Source organism: Trachemys scripta, chromosome 1 (genome assembly GCF_013100865.1).
Source record: "Trachemys scripta elegans isolate TJP31775 chromosome 1, CAS_Tse_1.0, whole genome shotgun sequence".
NCBI lineage: Eukaryota > Metazoa > Chordata > Testudines > Emydidae > Trachemys > Trachemys scripta.
The window spans coordinates 2,388,128-2,406,161 of record NC_048298.1 but is presented as its reverse complement, the minus strand read 5'-3'; the positions used below and the strand labels follow the sequence as shown (position 1 = coordinate 2,406,161).

Below are 18,034 nucleotides of genomic sequence, written 5' to 3'. Positions count from 1 at the left end.
TGCAGAGTCAAGTAAACTCATGAGGGAAAGGATGGTGCTGTGATTAGGATGCTACTCTGGGACTCTGGAACCATAATTCACAGATTCCAAGGCCAGAGGGGACCATTGTGATCCTCTAATCTGGCCTCCTGCATATCACAGGCCATCAAGCTTCCCCAAAATAATTCAGTTCCCTCCTTTGTCACAGACTTCCTGTGTGGCCGTGAGCAAATCTCTGTATGCCTTTCTGTACCCTGAGATGACAGAACTTTCCAACCTCACAGAGATGATGTAGGATAAATCTATTACAGATTGTGAGGTGTTGTGGTACTTCAGTGATAGATATGCCTTATTTAAAAAAAAATTAATAATTTTAATTAATGGAGATATCCCATCTCCTAGAACTGGAAGGGACCTTAAAAGGTCATTGAGTCCAGCCCCCTGCCTTCACTAGCAGGACCAAGTACTGATTTTGCCCCAAATCCCCAAGGGGCCCCCCTCAAGGATTGAACTCACAACCCTGGGTTTAACAGGCCAATGCTCAAACCACTGAGCTATCCCTCCCCTTCCATTATGCTGTCCCTTCCTTCTATCTTTTGTCATCTTCATCGTTTCTGTGGAAGAGGCTTAAGGTTTGATACTTGATGTCCCGTGTTGGGGATTACATGCTTTGGGGGGCTGCATGACGCATAGCCACAGTGATGAAGTAGCACTTCCCATTGCAGGGAGTAGACAAACTAGCAAGATAGAAATATTCAAAGTACTGGGAAATAGCAGCTTGAGATATCCAGTCATCAGCCGTAGTCCAGGTGGAATCCCCGGGTCTCATTTATGATCATAATTCTGGGACAATGGGAATAAGACTCATACCTGCAGCTCATGGTATTAGCATACAGTTGGTTTTTGTAAATCCACCACCATCCTCAATTTAATGGTGGCTGAGACACCTGACCTTACTTGAACTTCTTTGGTTCATGCTTCTGGCCCTGCTTTGTTTTTGAGCCTTTGTCCAGAGGGGTAGTAGAACCAGTTCAGAGTGGGTGTGACCACGCACACTGTGTCTGTCCTCACCTGTATCGGGCACCCCACCCTCAATGTGGTCTCCCTTGGTATATGAGTCCTAGAATGAAATAAACACTGGAGTTGTCTTAGTTACAGGGTAAGCACCCTGGTCCCTGAGATTCCTTTCTCGGCTGGTGATTTATCAGGTCTGTTTTTGAAATTGAGACAAATTGCTCTGAATGAGTTTGATTGTTCTCACCAACTCAAACTCTTCTGTGCATTTGCTCTGGAGCTCACGGCTGCCATGGCAACTTGTAGACTATACTAGGTCATTCTAGGCTCAGTCATCACCTGGTGGCAGGATGCCACACTCTGATCTTCATGATGGGACTGGACATTGGAGATGTGAAAATGACATATCCCCTCTTCCTCCACACCACCGCCTCTTCTAGGCTGAGGCCAAGAACTCCCCTCATGCCTGAGAAGATGGACGTGCTAGTTTAAGTGCCTGCCCTAGGAGGCTGATAGGCACAGCTGGATTCCAGATGTCTCTAGGGCTATGTCTAGAGTAGTGGTGAGGGGTGTGATTCCCCTGCTCATGTACTCATGCTCACACTAGCTCTCATCAGGCTAGTGCAAGTACAAATAGCAGCATTTCCACGGTAGCACGGGTAACAGCAGCAGAGGCGCGGCTTAGCCATGCCAAGTATACACCCAGCAGTTTCAGGCGGGTTTGTACTTGGCATGGCTAAGTCAAGGCAATGCAGCTACACTGCTCTTTATACTCACACTAGCTCAATGAGTGTACGCGAGCAGAAGAATCACACCTCTAGCTCGTAGGATAGACCTTGCCCAAGGCAAGAGACGCTCTCCTCTCCCACAGAACCACTCTGCCCAGGGTGGGGTCTACCTAGTCCCACATCTCAGGTAAGTTTGTCCCAGTACACAAACTTGGAATCTGCCAGAGAGCAAAGTTCATTAGAGCTACTCACCTCCCCTTCCTCCTCTTCTCCTGCAGAGCTCAAGGGTAAAAAGGGGGACTTGCCCCAGGCAATGGCTGAAGGTGCAGTGAGCACAGAATTTGTTCAGTTAAATTCATGGCCTCCCTCATGTTTTTTTCTTCCACCCCACTGGGGCCTCTTGTTGTGTATACGTAGTGTGTCAGTCAGCTTGCCTTTTACAGCAAAGAAACACAAAACAGGATTGAGAAGCCAGGCAAGGGTACCTCTATGTCGTGGGCTTTGTATAGACCTGCAATGACCAGAAGAGCCACCTCAGACCTCTTCTGACCAAGGGAGGCTCGTCAAGCCCAGGTGACTCTGCCGGTTACTGTGCAACCAGCATCAGCTTTGGAGAACCGCTTGCCCAAATGGTTCTGTGCTCAGCTAAAGCATTAGCCAGGTGCCCAATCTCATCTGGCCAGCCAAGTCCACTGCCAGTGATGAAATGACACACTGCTCTGTGCCCAGCACAAGCCATCCCTAGATACCTGGGTCGATGCTGGGATCCTCTGTCTTTCTGCGCTGACTGAATTCAGTGCTGGGGTCTGGATTTAAGGATTTATCCCAAGAATGTCCAAATGATCTTCATGGGGGACTTCAGTTTGAGTGACACATGCTGGAGGTCTCATGGTGCCAGTAGTAAAACACCCTGGGAATTTCTAAACATTATAGGTGACAGTTTCATAATTCAGAAAGTGCTGCAGCCAACATAAGGGAATCCTTTGTTAGACCTTGTCCTAACAGATAAAGAGGACCTGATCACAGGACTAAAAATTAATGGTAGATTAGGTACAAATGATCATGATTAAGGCTCAGATTTAGTCATGGGCATTTTTAGTAAAAGTCATGGATAGGTCACGGGCCATAAACAAAAGTTGATGACCCCTGACCTGTCCATGACTTGTCCTATAAATACCCCTGACTAAATCTTATCTGCTTTGGGGGTTGACCTGAGACCACTGTTGCTCTGGCGGTCCCTGGGGCCAGCCACACCTGCTGCTGCTGCTGCAGCTGTGGAAATCCCGGAGGTCCCGGAAAGTCACGACATCCGTGACCTCTGTGACAGGCTCACCGGCTTAACCATGACTTGATCATATTTATAATGTGTAAGTAGAATAAAGTCAAGACCGGTTCTATGTAAACTTGGTGCTTGAATAGTGTCATTCCCAATGATCATTCACATGTCTCTGGTTACATTCTTCCTCCTAGCAGATCTGGCTCATGAGTTTTTTCAGCTCTGTGAAATTGGCCCTGTTAAAGCACCAAGTGTGTGTGTGTGTGTGCGCGTGCGTGCGTGTGTGTGTGTGCGTATATATATATATACGGAAGAAGGAGAAAGTTGATAGCAGTGACTATAATTCAGAAGTTGGGAATTGTAGAAAATTGGATAAGGGGGAAGCAAAAGGACACAAGGAGAAAGCTGTGGCCAGCAGAGTTAAGGACAATAAGAAGGAGTTTTTAAAATATATTAGGACCAAAAAAATTCCTGACAATGCTGTTGGTCCATTATTAGATGGAAGTGGCAGAATTATCAATAATAATGCAGAAAAAGGCAGACGTGTTCAATAAATATTTCTGTTCTCTATTTGGGGGGGAAATAGATGATATAGTCTCATCATGTGGTGATGACACACTCTTTCCATTCCACAAGTAACTTGGGAAGATGTTAAACAGAAGCTACTAAAGTTAGATATTTGCATCCAAGAGTTTTAAAAGAGCCAGTGGAGAAGCTCACTGGACCATTAATGTTGATTTTCAATATGATTGCAATACCAGGAACTTTCAGAAGACTGGAAGAAAGCTAATGTTGAGCCAATTTTTAAAAAAGGGAAAATGAGATGACCTGGGGAATTATATGCCTGTCTGCCTAACATTGATCCCAGACAAGATAATGAAGCGGCTAATATGGGACTTGATTAATAAAGAATTAACGGAGGATAATGTAATTACTGCAAATCAACATGGGTTTATGGAAAATAGATCCTGTCAAACTAATTTGATATCTTTTTTGATGAGATTATAAAGTTGGTAGACAAAGGTAGTAATGGTGACGTAATATACTTCTGTAAGGAGTTTGACTTGGTACCGCACGACATATTAACTTAAAAAAACAGAATAATATGACATTTACATGTCACACATTAATGGACTAAAACTGGCTAACTGATAGATCACAGACTGTAATTGTAAATGTGGAAGTCTTCATTCAGCGGTGTGTTTCCAATGGAGTCCAACACATTTCTATCAGTGACATGGAAGAAAACAAAATCATCACTGATTAAGTTTGTAGATGACACAAAACTTGAGGAGTGGTAAATAATGAAGAGAACAGGTCACTCATTCAGACCGATCTAGATCACTTGGTAAACTGGGTGCAAGCAAACAATGCATATGCATTTTCATACGGCTCAATGGAAATGTGTCCGATCTAGGAACAAGGAAAGAGGCCACACTTACAGGATGGGGAACTCTATACTGGGTAGCAATGTCTGGGGGCTGGGGTGAATGAACAGCTGAACAGGAGCTCTGTCCAGAAGAACTAACGCGAGCATGGGAGGCATAAACGGGAATCTCAAGTAGAGGTAGAGAAGTTACTCAACTTCTGTGTTTGGCACTGTGTGACCACTGCTGGAATCCTGTGTCCTGTTCTGGTGCCTACAATTCAAGAAGGATGTTGATAAATTAGAGTGGGGTCAGAGAAGAGCCATGAGAATGATTAAAGGATTAGAAAATATGCCTGACAGTGATAGACTCAAAGAGCTTGATCTATTTATCTTGATAAAGAGATTAAGAGGTTGACTTGATTACAGTCTATAAGTATTTACATGATGAACATATATATATGGCTCTTCGATGAGCAGAAAAAGGTGTAACAGGATCCAATGGCTTGAACTTGGAGCAGACCTATTCAGACCGGAAATAAGGCATAAATTTTTAACAGTGAGTGTAATTAATCATTGGAACAATTTACCAAAGGCTGTGATGAATTCTCCATCAATGGCAATTTTCAAATCACAATTGGCTGTTTTTCTATAAGCTCTGCTCCAGGAATTATTTTGGGGAAGTTCTCTGGCCTGTGCTATACAGGAGGTCAAACTAGATTATCACAATGGTTCCTTCTAGCTTTCGGCTCTATGAATTTTTGGAGCCCTTTCCTGTCCCATGAGGGAAGGAAGATAGAAGGCAAAGGATTCTGGAAGTGAACACTGCCGAGTTAAGTGGTGTAAGGTAGAGGTTTTGGGTTTTATGGATCATCTGCCCCCCTTCTGTGGGGAGAGAGGGCTGAATACTTTAGGTGGTCTCCATCTCAGTAAAAGGGGGACCAATTTCCTCGAGGACAAGCTGGCTATAGTAGTCAGAAGGGGATTAAACTAATAACAAAAGAGGAGGGTGAAAACAGAGAACAAATGAGCACGCAGCACAAAATCTAGATGTTGAGAACAAAATTAATCAAGACACCAAAGTACATAAGGAGAAGAAATTCTTTAATTGCTGATACACCAACGCTAGGAGCTTGGGTAACAAACGAGAATTGGAATTGCTAATTTAGTAGCATAAATTCGATCTAGTTGGTATTACTGAAACCTGGTGGGATGATTCACCATGATTGGAATGTTAAAATCAATAGTTATAACCTATTTAGGAAGGATTGAGTGGGCCAACGGGGAGTGGCACTCTGTCAAAAAATAACACTGCCTGTTTCCAAGGCATCATAGAATCATGGAATATCAGGGTTGGAAGGGACATCAGGAGGTATCTAGTCCACCCCCTGCTCGAAGCAGGACCAATTCCCAACTAAATCATCCTAGCCAGGGCCTTAAACACCTCTAAGGATGGAGATTCCGTCACCTCCCTAGGTAACCCAAGCCTTGTCTAGATGAACTTTAGTTCCCAGCAGCCTGGGGTGACCATGTGCCCTGCAGTGGCTTGCTGCGTACTTAGGGGTCGTTACACTGCAATGAAACACGGGCGCATGGGCCCTGCTGGTCTGGCTCAGCTGACTGGGCTCACAGGGCTAATAACTGAAATGTAGATTTTGGGCTCGGGCTGGAGGTCTGAGGTCTCAGAGTCCAGGCTGCAGCCTGAGCCCAAATGTCTACACTGCCGTTTTTTGCCCCACAGCCTGAGACCTGTGAGCCCGAATCAATTGGCCCAGGCCCTGAGACTCGGTGCTGTGGGTGTTTGATTGCAGTGTGACACGCCCGGTCTGTGTGGACCCTGCCGCCATGCCCTTAAAATCCCCTACTGCACTTCAATCTGTCCCCGTTTCACAGCAGGCTTGATCAAAGCGGACTAGGGAACTTCTAGTGCAGCAGCAGGGTCCACGCAGGTACGTAGTGCATTGCAAGCTACTGCGCTGTAACTTTACACCCAGATTGCCGCAAACTAAGTGTGCATACAGACAGGCCCCAAGTCACTGCCAGCTCAGAGGAAAAGGATCATGAATGCTGTGAATCAGTGTCCAAACAGATAAGGCACAAGGTGGGGTAGTAGTGGGTGTTTGCTTACAGATGACCAATCCCATTGGGCAGCAGGATGACCAGCCCCTAAAGTCCCTGTCTATAATGTGCAGGAAAACAGCTCTGTGCCCATGGGGGGCTTCCGTCTGAATGACACATGCTGGAGGTCTCCTTCTGCCAGCACTAACACCCTCAGAATTATAGATGACCATTCTCCCTTGAGTGGTTGTGCACATACACACTCCACTGCAGGTGTTTGTGTGCCCGGTGCACGCGCGTCAGAGAGTTTTGCCAGCAGTACCACTAGGTGAAGCATTTGCTCCTGCTCTAGTGCTCTCAGATAAGGGCATAAAAGGGGCATATTCGCCACCTCCCTCTCGGATCCTTCTTATCATCCATGATGAGAATTGAAACCCCCTGTAGCACTTCCTTTGGTTAGCCAGTATTTCCAAGTTCCTGTCATGTACATAGTTATAGATAGTCGTGTTTAGAGTAGTATTGCCAATTGACTTATAGTATTTGCTATAGGTACCTGGTGGATTTATTATGAAAAAATCCCCAAATTTCCAGCAGTGTGCAGCATGCAGTGCTATTTCCCCTGTGACGAGTAAGAACAAGAGCTTCTGGGTTTGCCTTGGCAAGGGCTATGTGGGGACAGATGCCCTATTTGTACCTCCTTCCTCACCAGGACAAAAAAACAGAGGGATTTCTACCTCAAAATTCCCCTTGTGAAAGAGGTGATGCATTCCATCTCGGAACCAAGGCCTGACCACAAGGTAGTGAGTCCACAAGGATTGCTCCTCCGGCTGCACAAGTCTAATGAGAAATGTCACTTCTCCCTCACCAGCAGCCGCCTCAGAAGCGCTCCAAGCATTCTGATGATGACAAGTGCTCAAAGCCTGTCTCCAAAAAGGATTTCCAGTAAGACCTCCAGAACTCATTTGAGACACCACAAATCTAGACTTTCACCAGCTCCATCTGAGGCGGCACTATTGACTCCAGCTATGGATGCTGGAGTCTTCACTCTTTCCAGCTCCATCTTCATTGTTCCAACCTTAACGTCACTATTGGCGCCGATGAACGAATACTTACCTATTTGGATGCCCTCTACGCCACAGGCCTTGCTGGCCAGGGATCTTTGGTGTCTCCCTTACTGGTGACTCTTTGATGACTCTCCTTGCTAAAATCAGCTCCTATTGAGACAACTCTGGTGTCTTCAGCACCCCTGGAGCACATGGTGCTGCCGATGCATTGCCAACACCTTTGATGTCATCTGGAGAGACAGCGCCATTTCTCCAGCCCATTGTGCTGGTACTGCCAGCACCGATCCTTTGATCAGTGTTCCAACCATCTCAGCCCTCAGTTATGTTGAACCCCCAGGTATCTCCTGTAGCCAGAGCACCTGGAACCCCAAAAGGGACCACTTCCTGTGTCACCCTTGAGGTCTTTTAGCAATCCTTGCAGACCTCCTACTAAGGGTGTGGACCAAGTCTGGTTTTCATATAAAGAGGCTCCAGCATGGTGTCCCCACCTCGGATGACTCAGACAATTCAATATCCTCTGTGGTCTTACTGGTCTTGGGCTGCTCCGAGGTATTCTGGACCTCCATCACAGTCACACTGTAGAAGGAAATCCCCTCCTCCCCTAGTGAAGGAAACCTCTACCCAGGATTCTGCTACCATCCCTCCACCCACTATACTGGACCCTATGGAGGACGGAGAAATAATGAAGGATCCCCTGGTTGTTTCCGCCCATATTTCATCATCTTCTCCAGAGTCAACATCTTCCGCCACAACCCCCTTGAGGACTTCAGGGTCTTCCAGGACCTTATGAGGAGGGTGCCACTTCCCTAGGAGAGCATGTCGAATGTGAGCAAGAAAACCTCCACAGGCTCCTTAATATTTTGCAGACTCCTGCCTCATGAAGCATTTCCCTTCCCATCAGTGAAGCCTTGCTGGAGACGGCAGGAACCCTCTGACAGACCCCAGCCTCTATATGACCTATGGCCAAGCAAGGGGATATTAAGTTCCGCAACAAGATTAGCCATGCCACCTGGTTGGATGCAGAGGTCAGCAGGCTGGCTCTTAAGCCAGCAGCACCAGCAGCTCACTGGCTTCTCAATGCTCATACCCACCTCTGTGCCTGCTCCTGCATTACCTGGTTCTTCTTCGGGTGATGGTTGCTATCTGTATTCCAAACGTGGGTGCGCATGAGGAAAGTGGAGGAAAAAGGAGAGGAAAGTGATCAGGAACAGTCAGCATGGATTCACCAAGGGCAAGTCATGCCTGACTAACCTAATTGCCTTCTATAATGAGATAACTGGATCTGTGGATGAGGGGAAAGCAGTGGACGTGTTATTCCTTGACTTTAGCAAAGCTTTCGATACGGTCTCCCACAGTATTCTTGCCGGCAAGTTAAAGAAGTATGGGCTGAATGAATGGACTATACGGTGGATAGAAAGCTGGCTAGATTGTCGGGCTCAATGGGTAGTGATCAATGGCTCCATGTCTAGTTGGCAGCCGGTATCAAGCAGAGTGCCCCAAGGGTCGGTCCTGGGGCCAGTTTTGTTCAATATCTTCATTAATGATCTGGAGGATGGCGTGGACTGCACTCTCAGCAAGTTTAAAGATGACACTAAACTGGGAGGAGTGGTAGATACGCTGGAGGGTAGGGATAGGATACAGAGGGACCTAGCCAAATTAGAGGATTGGGCCAAAAGAAACCTGATGAGGTTCAACAAGGACAAGTGCAGAGTCCTGCACTTAGGACGGAAGAATCCCATTCACTGTTACAGACTAGGGACCAAGTGGCTAGGCAGCAGTTCTGCAGAAAAGGACCTAGGGGTTACAGTGGACGAGAAGCTGGATATGAGTCAACAGTGTGCCCTTGTTGCCAAGAAGGCTAACGGCATTTTGGGCTGTGTAAGTAGGGGCATTGCCAGCAGATTGAGGGACATGATCATTCCCCTCTATTCAACATTGGTTAGGCCTCACCCTGGAGTTCTGTGTCCAGTTTTGGGCCCCACACTACAAGAAGGATGTGGAAAAATTGGAAAGAGTCCAGCGGAGGGCAACAAAATGATTAGGGGGCTGGAGCACATAACTTATGAGGAGAGGCTGAGGGAACTGGGATTGTTTAGTCTGCAGAAGAGAAGAATGAGGGGAGATTTGATAGCTGCTTTCAACTACCTGAAAGGGGGATTCCAAAGAGGATGGAGCTAGACTGTTCTCAGTGGTGGCAGATGACAGAACAAGGAGTAATGGTCTCAAGTTGCAGTGGGGGAAGTTTAGGTTGGATATTAGGAAAAACTTTTTCACTAGGAGGATGGTCAAGCACTGGAATGGGTTACCTAGGGAGGTGGTGGAATCTCCTTCCTTAGAGGTTTTTAAGGTCAGGCTTGACAAAGCCCTGGCTGGGATGATTTAGTTGGGGTTGGTCCTGCTTTGAGCAGGGGGTTGGACTAGATGACCTCCTGAGGTCCCTTCCAACCCTGATATTCTATGATTCTATGTGCACCATGCACCAGAGACGGAAGTTTTCAGCAGCAGTGTCTGTTGACTTGCACGTCTGTCTTACGTTGCCACGTGCTCCAAGCGAGATTATAAGTTCCCTCTTATAGCATGGTCATAGTCGGAATCTTCTCTCCTCATACTCGATCACGCCCTCCTAACAAAGGGTTGATCGAGCCCGTGCCTGTCCCCTTCGTCAACAAGGGCTTCAACTGCCCATACTTCCTCATTCCAAGGAAGGATGGGGACCTCTGCCTATCCTGAATCTCTGCTTACTCAACACCTTCCTCAGGAAGACCAAGTTCCTATGGTGACCCTCGAATCCATCATTCCCTCCCTCCCTCAGGGGCCGTGGTTCGCAGCCCTTGACATGAAAGATGAGTACTTCCATATCGATACCCACCCAGCGCATCGCAAATTCCTCTGCTTCCACATGGGCAACAACCACTATCAATTCCAAGCCCTTCCCTTCGGCATCACCATGGCCCCCAGGGTCTTCACCAAGGTCTTTGTGGTTATTGCAGCCCACTTTCACCAGCTGGGGCACTTGGTGTCACCATGCTCCGCTTGCCCCTCACCTCACTGGACATCTGTGTCAACAAGGAGAAGTCCATGCTGCTCCCGATGCAGACAATCCATTTCATCAGGGTGTGCCTGGAGTCAGCACCAGCGCAAGTCTTCCTCCTGGCAGACTGTTTTGCCTCCCTTTCAGCTCTCATGACAACCCTGCACTGCAACCCGCGCATGATGGTGTGCCGATGTCTGTCTCCTAAGCCACATGGCAGCTTGCACCCACTTGACCCCACAGGCTCACCTCCATGTGCACTGTCTACAGCTGTGTCTCCTCTCGGTCTGCCGACCCTCCTCATCCACCTGGATTCACCCTTGCCTGCCCAAGTTGCGTCCGCACCTCCCTCGCAACACCCTCCTCTTCCATGGCACGAGGGCCTCCGATACACCTTCCCTTCTCCCCCGCTCTTTTCCCTCCTCCCCCAAGTGCTGCGCAAGACCCGCTGGGACCGGGTCGCAATCATCTTGATAGCCCCATGCTGTCCCCAACAGTCCTCGTTTCCCAATCTACTCAGACTGTCCCTTGTCCACCGATAAACCTCCCCACCCTGCTGGATCTCTCACCTAGGAACACAGCCACGTTCGACACCCCAGCCCAGGCCCGCTCCAGCTGACGGCCTGGTTCTTGGATGTGGCTCGCAGGTTAACAATGCCTGTTCATCACCCGTCCGCCATATACTGACACACAGCAGACGAGACTCCCCATGGGCGTGGTATGTCGCAAAGTGGAAGCGCTTCACCTCTTGGGCTCAATGCCACCACCTTCCTCAGAGGGACGTCTCCGTGCCTGTCATCCTAGAGTACCTCCTGGAGCTTGAGCACTCGGACCTCGTACTTAGCTTGATACGTGTTCACCTTGCAGCACCCAGTGCCTTCCTTCCCCCACTGCACGGAGGGTCGCTGTTTACCCACCCTGCCACTACCCGCTTTCTAAAGGGCCAGATGAACTGCTTCCTCCCGGTCCTTACCCCTACACCTTCCCCCCACCCCGGGCCTTAATCTTGTGCTATCTGCCCTCACCAGGCCCCCCTTTGAACCACTGGCCACATGCTTCCTCTTACCCTATCCATGAAGGGCCTCTTCCTCGTGGCCACCACTTCCACTCAGCAGGTCAGCGAATTGGCGGCCATGATGGCAGACCCCCTGTATACCATCTTCCATAAGGACAAATTCTCCATGCACCTTCACCCTAAGTTTCTCCCAAAGGTAGTCTCCAAATTCCACCTCAACCAGTCTATCCAGCTCTGGTCTTCCATCCAAAGCTGCACGCCACTCCCATGGACAGGACACTCTCTCCTCCCCTCTGGCAGCAGGTTGTCCCGCTTGCTAGGGGCTTGGAGCCATATTACAACTGATTATTGGGTTTGGGTTCTGTCCTACAGCTTGTCACTGTTCCCCCACGCCTCCCACTTTCCTGTCCTTTTTCAGGGACTGATCTCACAGGCCTGCTCTCATTCCAGAAGTGCAGTCTCTTTGCAATCAGAGGCTATAGAACCGGTACCTCCTCAGCACTGGGGGAAGGGATTTTATTCCTGGGATTTTCCCGTTCCAAAGTCCAAGGGAGGCCTCAAACCTATACTCGATCCGTGAAACCTGAACAAATACAGAACAAAGAGAAAGTTGTGCATGATTACCCGGTTTCTGTTATCCTGTCCCTAGATCCTGACGATTGGTATGCTGCCCTCAATTTTAAGGTTCCTTGTGGCAGATGTCCAATTCACAGTCATGTTGGGTCTGTCCTCAGCCCCTCAAGTCCTCACAAAGCGTATGGCAGGGTGGTGCTACCTCTCAGAGGGTAGGCATCCAAGTATTTCTGTACCTGGATGATTGGTTAATATGAGGACAATCCACGTACCAGGTGTAGATCTGCATCAAGACAGTCCAATCCCTTGTTCATGCCTTGGGGCCAGTTAATCAACAAGGGCAAGTCATTACTGCTTCCTGTGCAGAGAATTGATTTTACTCCAGCTTGGTGAAGGTATACTTGCTCCCGGACAGATTTCAGGCAAGATTGGACCTACGCAAAGGTCTCAAGGCCCATCCTTGTACAACGGTAAGGAGTTGCCTGAGACTTCTAGGACCTATGGCAGCTTGCATGACATGCCAGGCTTCACCTCAGAGGCAGGGTGGTTGGAGTTTGCTTACTGTCCATCTTGTCACCTACTGGACATGCTGATGCACTTGCTGCAAGTGTCTTGTCTTCCTTAGATTGGCGGATGGACCTGCTAGCGCATGCAAAGGGGTCTCATTTTCCCTGACTCTGCCCTACATGACTCTGCTTACAGATGCTTTGTCCCTAGGCCAGGGAGCTCATCTGGACAGACCTTCAGACTTTGGACAGATCAAGTACTCTCTGTGCACATAAATGTTCAAGAACTTTGAGGGATTCATCTGGCATGTCAGGTGGATCCACACATCAAAGGCTGTACTATGCAAGTCCTCACAGACAACGCTGCTACTATGTTCTGCTTGAACAGACAGGGAGGTGCCAGGTCAGATCACCTTTGCCAGGAAACTATAGAGCTCTGGGATTTTTGCTTCTGAAATACCATGACCCTCAAAGCCTCACACCTCCCAGGAGTTCAGCACTGTCTGGCAGATCAGCACAGCAGAACATGCAGCAGGAATCACAAATGGTCCCTCAAGATGGATGCAGTCAAATCTATCCTCCAGGCTTGGCAGATGCCAGAGCTAACGCTCTGCTCTGTGACTGAAGAGGAAGGGTCACCTGCTCTGGTCCAGGTCAGATCACAGCCCAGGGTCTACCTCACACGCATTCCTTCTCCTGTGGAAGGGCAGGCTGCTGTATGCCTTTCCTCCCCGGGGTTTTGTGCTACTCAAACAGGATTATGCCATTCTGATTCTGACAGCACCAGCCTACTCACATCAGCATTGGTCCTTGGACCTCCTGAGACTCTGCCTCAAGGCCCCTAGAACAGTGCCTCAAGTCACTGATATAATTTCACAGAACTATGGCCAGATGATGCACCCCACCCCGCCCAGCCCTAATTTCACAGTTGGGATGCTCAGTGGTTGTCAGCTCAAGAGACTGAGTGTTTCCTAGAGTTTCGGGACATTCTCTTAGGAAACCATCCATTAGATATGTTTACATGATGAAGTGGAGATGTTTCTCTGTATGGTCCTAGTTGTGGGATACATCTCTTATGCAGACTTCTCCTTCGCTTATACTGGAGTATTTACTTTCCCTAAAGGGAAAAAGACTTTCCACTTATCCCACACCCCTTTGGGACTTAAATTTGGTTTTGTCAGTGTTAACAGGTCCTCCTTTTGAGCCTATGGCTACTTGTTTATTATTGCATCTCTTACTGAAAGTAGTATTTCTAGTTGCCAGTAAGAGGCTGGGAGAATTATGAGCATTAGTTGCAGACCCCCAGGGTGCAGTTGTCTTTAAGGACAGAGTTTATTTCTGATTACGGTGGTTTTGGATTCCCACCTTAATCTGTCTACTTACCAGCCTTTTCTCTAAAGCTTCACTGTCATGAGGATGAAGAGGGCCCCGTACTTCGGATGCCCACAAGGCATTAGCCTTTTTCTTGGACAGGTCTAGACTGGTTGGTGTCCCTCAGCTGCTCTTTTCCTTCACTGACAGAATGAAGGGGCAGCCTGTGTCTTCACAGAGAATATCAACCTGGATCTGAGCCCTGCTCTGCATTACACGCTTATGTCGGTATCATAAGTGTTATGTCTGGGGTCTGTACAGCCCCGCCGGAGGACAGGGCTGGGGGCGGGGCTGGAGGAGGAGCTGCTGGCGAGGGGCACTGGCTCCTGGGAGCGGCGGCCCCATGTTCTGCTCCTTTCACCACTTCAGTTCCCGGGAGAGCCCTGTGGTTCAACAGCTACTGATTTCTATCCGCGGATATCTGCATCCGTGGATATCAATCTGTATCCGCGCAGGGCTCTAGTCACGGAACGGGGGGGGGGGGGGGCGGTACCATTCCGTATCGGAGGGAGGCTCTGGAACAGCCTCCCACTGGAAGGGGGGCAAAAGGCCTAGCTATTTTTAAGGCAGGTTTATGAATGGGATGGTATGATGGGCTGCCTGTGACAGTAGGGATGGGAAGGTCCCTTCCAGCCCTATGTCCAACGTTCCTATATGCCAGTCTTCTCCCCAGCCACGGGAGAAAGAAATTCCCCAAGAGTCAGGGATAGCCCCTGGCAGCCATAGACTGTACCAGCAGCAGCCAGAGCCCAGGAGGAGCGGTCCAGCTACGGCAAGCCCCTGCTTTTCCATCAGGGACCTAGATCCCAGTGTGGCGGGCAGCAGCAGCCCAGCCAAGGCCTTTGCTGCCTGTAAACCCTATGGCAGGTTGTCAAACTTCACTGCACCGTAACCCACTTCTGACAACAAAAATTACTACATGACCCCAGGAGAGGAGACTGAAGCCTGAGCCTGCCCGAGACCTGCCACCCTGGGTGGGGGGGGGGGGGGCAAAGCCCAAAGGATTCTGCCCCAGGCAGGTGGCTGTAACCTGAGCCCCATCCCCTAGGGCTGAAGCCCTCGGGCTTCGGCTGAAGCCCCAGTTGATGGGGCTTCTGTTTTGGCCCTGGGCAGTAGGGCTCGGGCTTTGGCTTCAGCACCGGCAATGCCAGCCCTGGTGACCCCATTAAAATGGAGTCATGGCCCACTTTGGGGTCCTGACCCACAGTTTGAGAACTGCTGCCCTATGGCATTCCTGGAGGTGGTATTTTTCTCTCTGTTCCTGGATATCTCCTTTATGGGGGTCAGACAGCATACCCTCGCCTTCTCCCCACACTACTCCACACAAGGGAGCAATCCGTATTTCCCCCCAATCCCTCCCGTCCCCCAATGATGGTTCCCAGTACCTCCTAGGCAAAATGACTCACTGTGGCTGGACAGCGAAGTCGGATGGGGTGGGTGGAGGGTGGGATGTAAGGGAGCAGGGGATTTTGGGTGGTTGGTGGGGAGGAAATTTCATGTGTATTGGGGGCCATATTTCCTAGCCAGACGTGTGGTTAAAGTCTAAGTAAGCAGGACCCTCTTTCTGTAGGTGTATGGCTCTGGGAGAGGGACTGGGGTGAGTGGCTCTGGGCAACTTGTGGAGGATGAATGCAACTTTCTGTGTGTGAGGTACATGTGGCTCTGGGGGGCCATTAGTAGGTTATACAATGATGAACATCACAGAAATGACTGTACATAAATAAGCATTAAATCACCATGCTGCAAGAGAAGCAGGTCAGGTGCTCAGTAGAGACACCTCTGCTTGGTCTCTGAGCCAGTTATGCTCCTGGAGAGCTTTTTTCTAGACGTCACCAAATGTTCTGTTGCCTCCCCGCTGCATACTGCTAATTGGGGCTGGGTCTTTCTCTTTCAGCGGAGACTCCAATTGAGGAGTTCACCCCGACTCCAGCCTTCCCAGCGCTCCAGTACCTGGAGTCAGTGGATGTGGAAGGTGTGGCCTGGAAAGCAGGACTTCGCACGGGAGACTTTCTGATTGAGGTAAGCGCCCGAGGCTGAGCAGAGCTCGGTGTGCTCATTATTAAGGGTAAGATTCTGTCACGGTTATTTTTAGTAAAAGTAATGGACAGGTCATGGGCTATAAACAAAAATTCATAGAAGCCCATGACCTGTTCCGGACTTGTACTAAAAATAACCATGACAAAAGGGGGCTGACATGGTAGGGGAGGACTGAACCTGAGTGGAGGAGATGAGAGCCTGGGCACCACTGCAGAAAGGCAGGGGTCCAGCACCTACTGCCCACGGCGGCTCGGAGCTGTGGGGGCCCCCCGCTGCCCACAGCGGCTAAGAGCTCCAGGGCCCCTGCTAGCTGACTGCTCTGGCCCACCATCCTAGGGCTGGAAAATGTCACATAGGTCTCTGTATGTCATGGAATCCGTGAGCTCCGTGACATGATCTTACCCTTACACATTACTTAAATCTCTGAATCTGCCTCCTGTCTCGGCTCCTCCAGTAAACCCTCCAGCTTCTCCAGACGTGACAGTGCAGCCAGGGAAGTCATGCAAGCAACTATGTGCTTCCCATTGCACCAGTCAGGAAACAGGCTGACTTGGCTGTGATGGGAGGTACCCCGGGGTGAAGCCTGGAAGCTGTTGGAACCCCTGTGCTTCCTGATTAATCAGCTGGGTTGGCCTCTCACACTGCGTTGGCTGCTGACACACAGCCAGCCCTTCTGAGCTCTATCACCATCCAACACGACAGCAGGTCGCACCATACCCCCAACTGAGTTACCTGTGTGCTTTACCCGAGCCACTCATGGACCAACAATGGAGGCGCCAGCCAATTTTACAGCTCCCCAGCCTTGCCCCCCTACTGGAACATAAATCCAGAATTGTTCCGTCCTGCACCAGTCAGGGGTCTGTACGGTGCAAGCTCATTAATTAACCTGCTTCCCCCTCGCTATGGGGAAGATACGCAGCAGACTTTGATACAGAGCTGAGATTCCCTAACACTTCACTCAAAGACACATGGGTTAAGATAAAACAGGTTTATTAGCTACAGAAAGATAGATTTTAAGTGATTATAAGTGATAGGAAACAGATCTAAGTAGATTACCCAGCAAATAAACAAAAAATGCAATCTAAGCCTAATATACTAGATAAAATTTGAATCAAACAGTGTCTCACTCTGTTAGCTAGTACAAGCAGTTTGTAGATGTTCTATTCCCAGGTAGGAATCCTCTCTTCCAGCCTGGGACAAGCACTTCCCCCAGTTCGGTCATTGTTTCTAAAGTGTTTCCAGGTATTGAGTTGTAGAGAGAGTGAGGCCCCTTGGTGATGACGTCCCCCTTTTATAGTTTCTTCCATAGAGCGAGAACCCTTTGTTCCAAGCCAAGCTCCCAGCCCAGTTTGTGGAAAAATACAGATACCAAAATGGAGTTGAGTATCATGTGGTCTCGTCACATGCCCTGGCATGCTTGATGAGCCACAGCAGCCAGCGTCCATGGGCTGTCGGAAGTGTTCCCTGGTGAGGACAAGACTTTTCCACGGCCATTGTTTTTGTTGATGGGCCATTAGCACCGTCTAGCTCAGGGGTGGGCAAACTATGTCCCTTCAGATGTTTTAATCCGGCCCTCGAGCTCCCATCGGGGAGCAGGATCCTGGGCTTGCCATACTCCGGCTGGGGAGTGGGGGTGGGGGCTTGCCCCTCTCCACACATGCTGTGGCTCCGCACGGCTCCTGGAAGCAACGGCATGTTCCCCCTCCGGCTCCTACGCATAGGGGCAGCCAGAGGGTTCCACCCGCTACCCCCACCCCAAGCGCCACCCCCGCAGCTCCCATTGGCCAGGAACTGCAGCCAATGGGAGCTGCAGGGTTGGCACCTGCAGACTGGGCAGCACGCATAGGAGCCGGAGGGGGCACATGCCGTTACTTCTGGGAGCTGCTTGATGTAAGCGCCACCCGGAGCCTGCACCCCTGACCCCCTCCCACGCCCCAGCCCCCTGCCCCAGCCCTCACACCCCTCCTGCCTTCCGAACCCCTCCATCCCAGCCCCTTATCCCCAGCCCCACCACAG

General features: G+C 49.6%; 1 protein-coding gene across 2 annotated transcripts in view; it reads left to right on the top strand.

Moving 5' to 3' along the window:
• Positions 1-18,034, top strand: part of SHANK3 (SH3 and multiple ankyrin repeat domains 3) — a gene marked incomplete in the record, with an annotated part of 197,915 nt that overhangs the window by 109,510 nt on the left and 70,371 nt on the right. For both annotated transcript variants that reach the window (XM_034763556.1, XM_034763551.1), the window contains 1 exon segment: positions 15,876-16,000. In XM_034763556.1, coding sequence (XP_034619447.1) covers positions 15,876-16,000 — 125 coding nt within the window.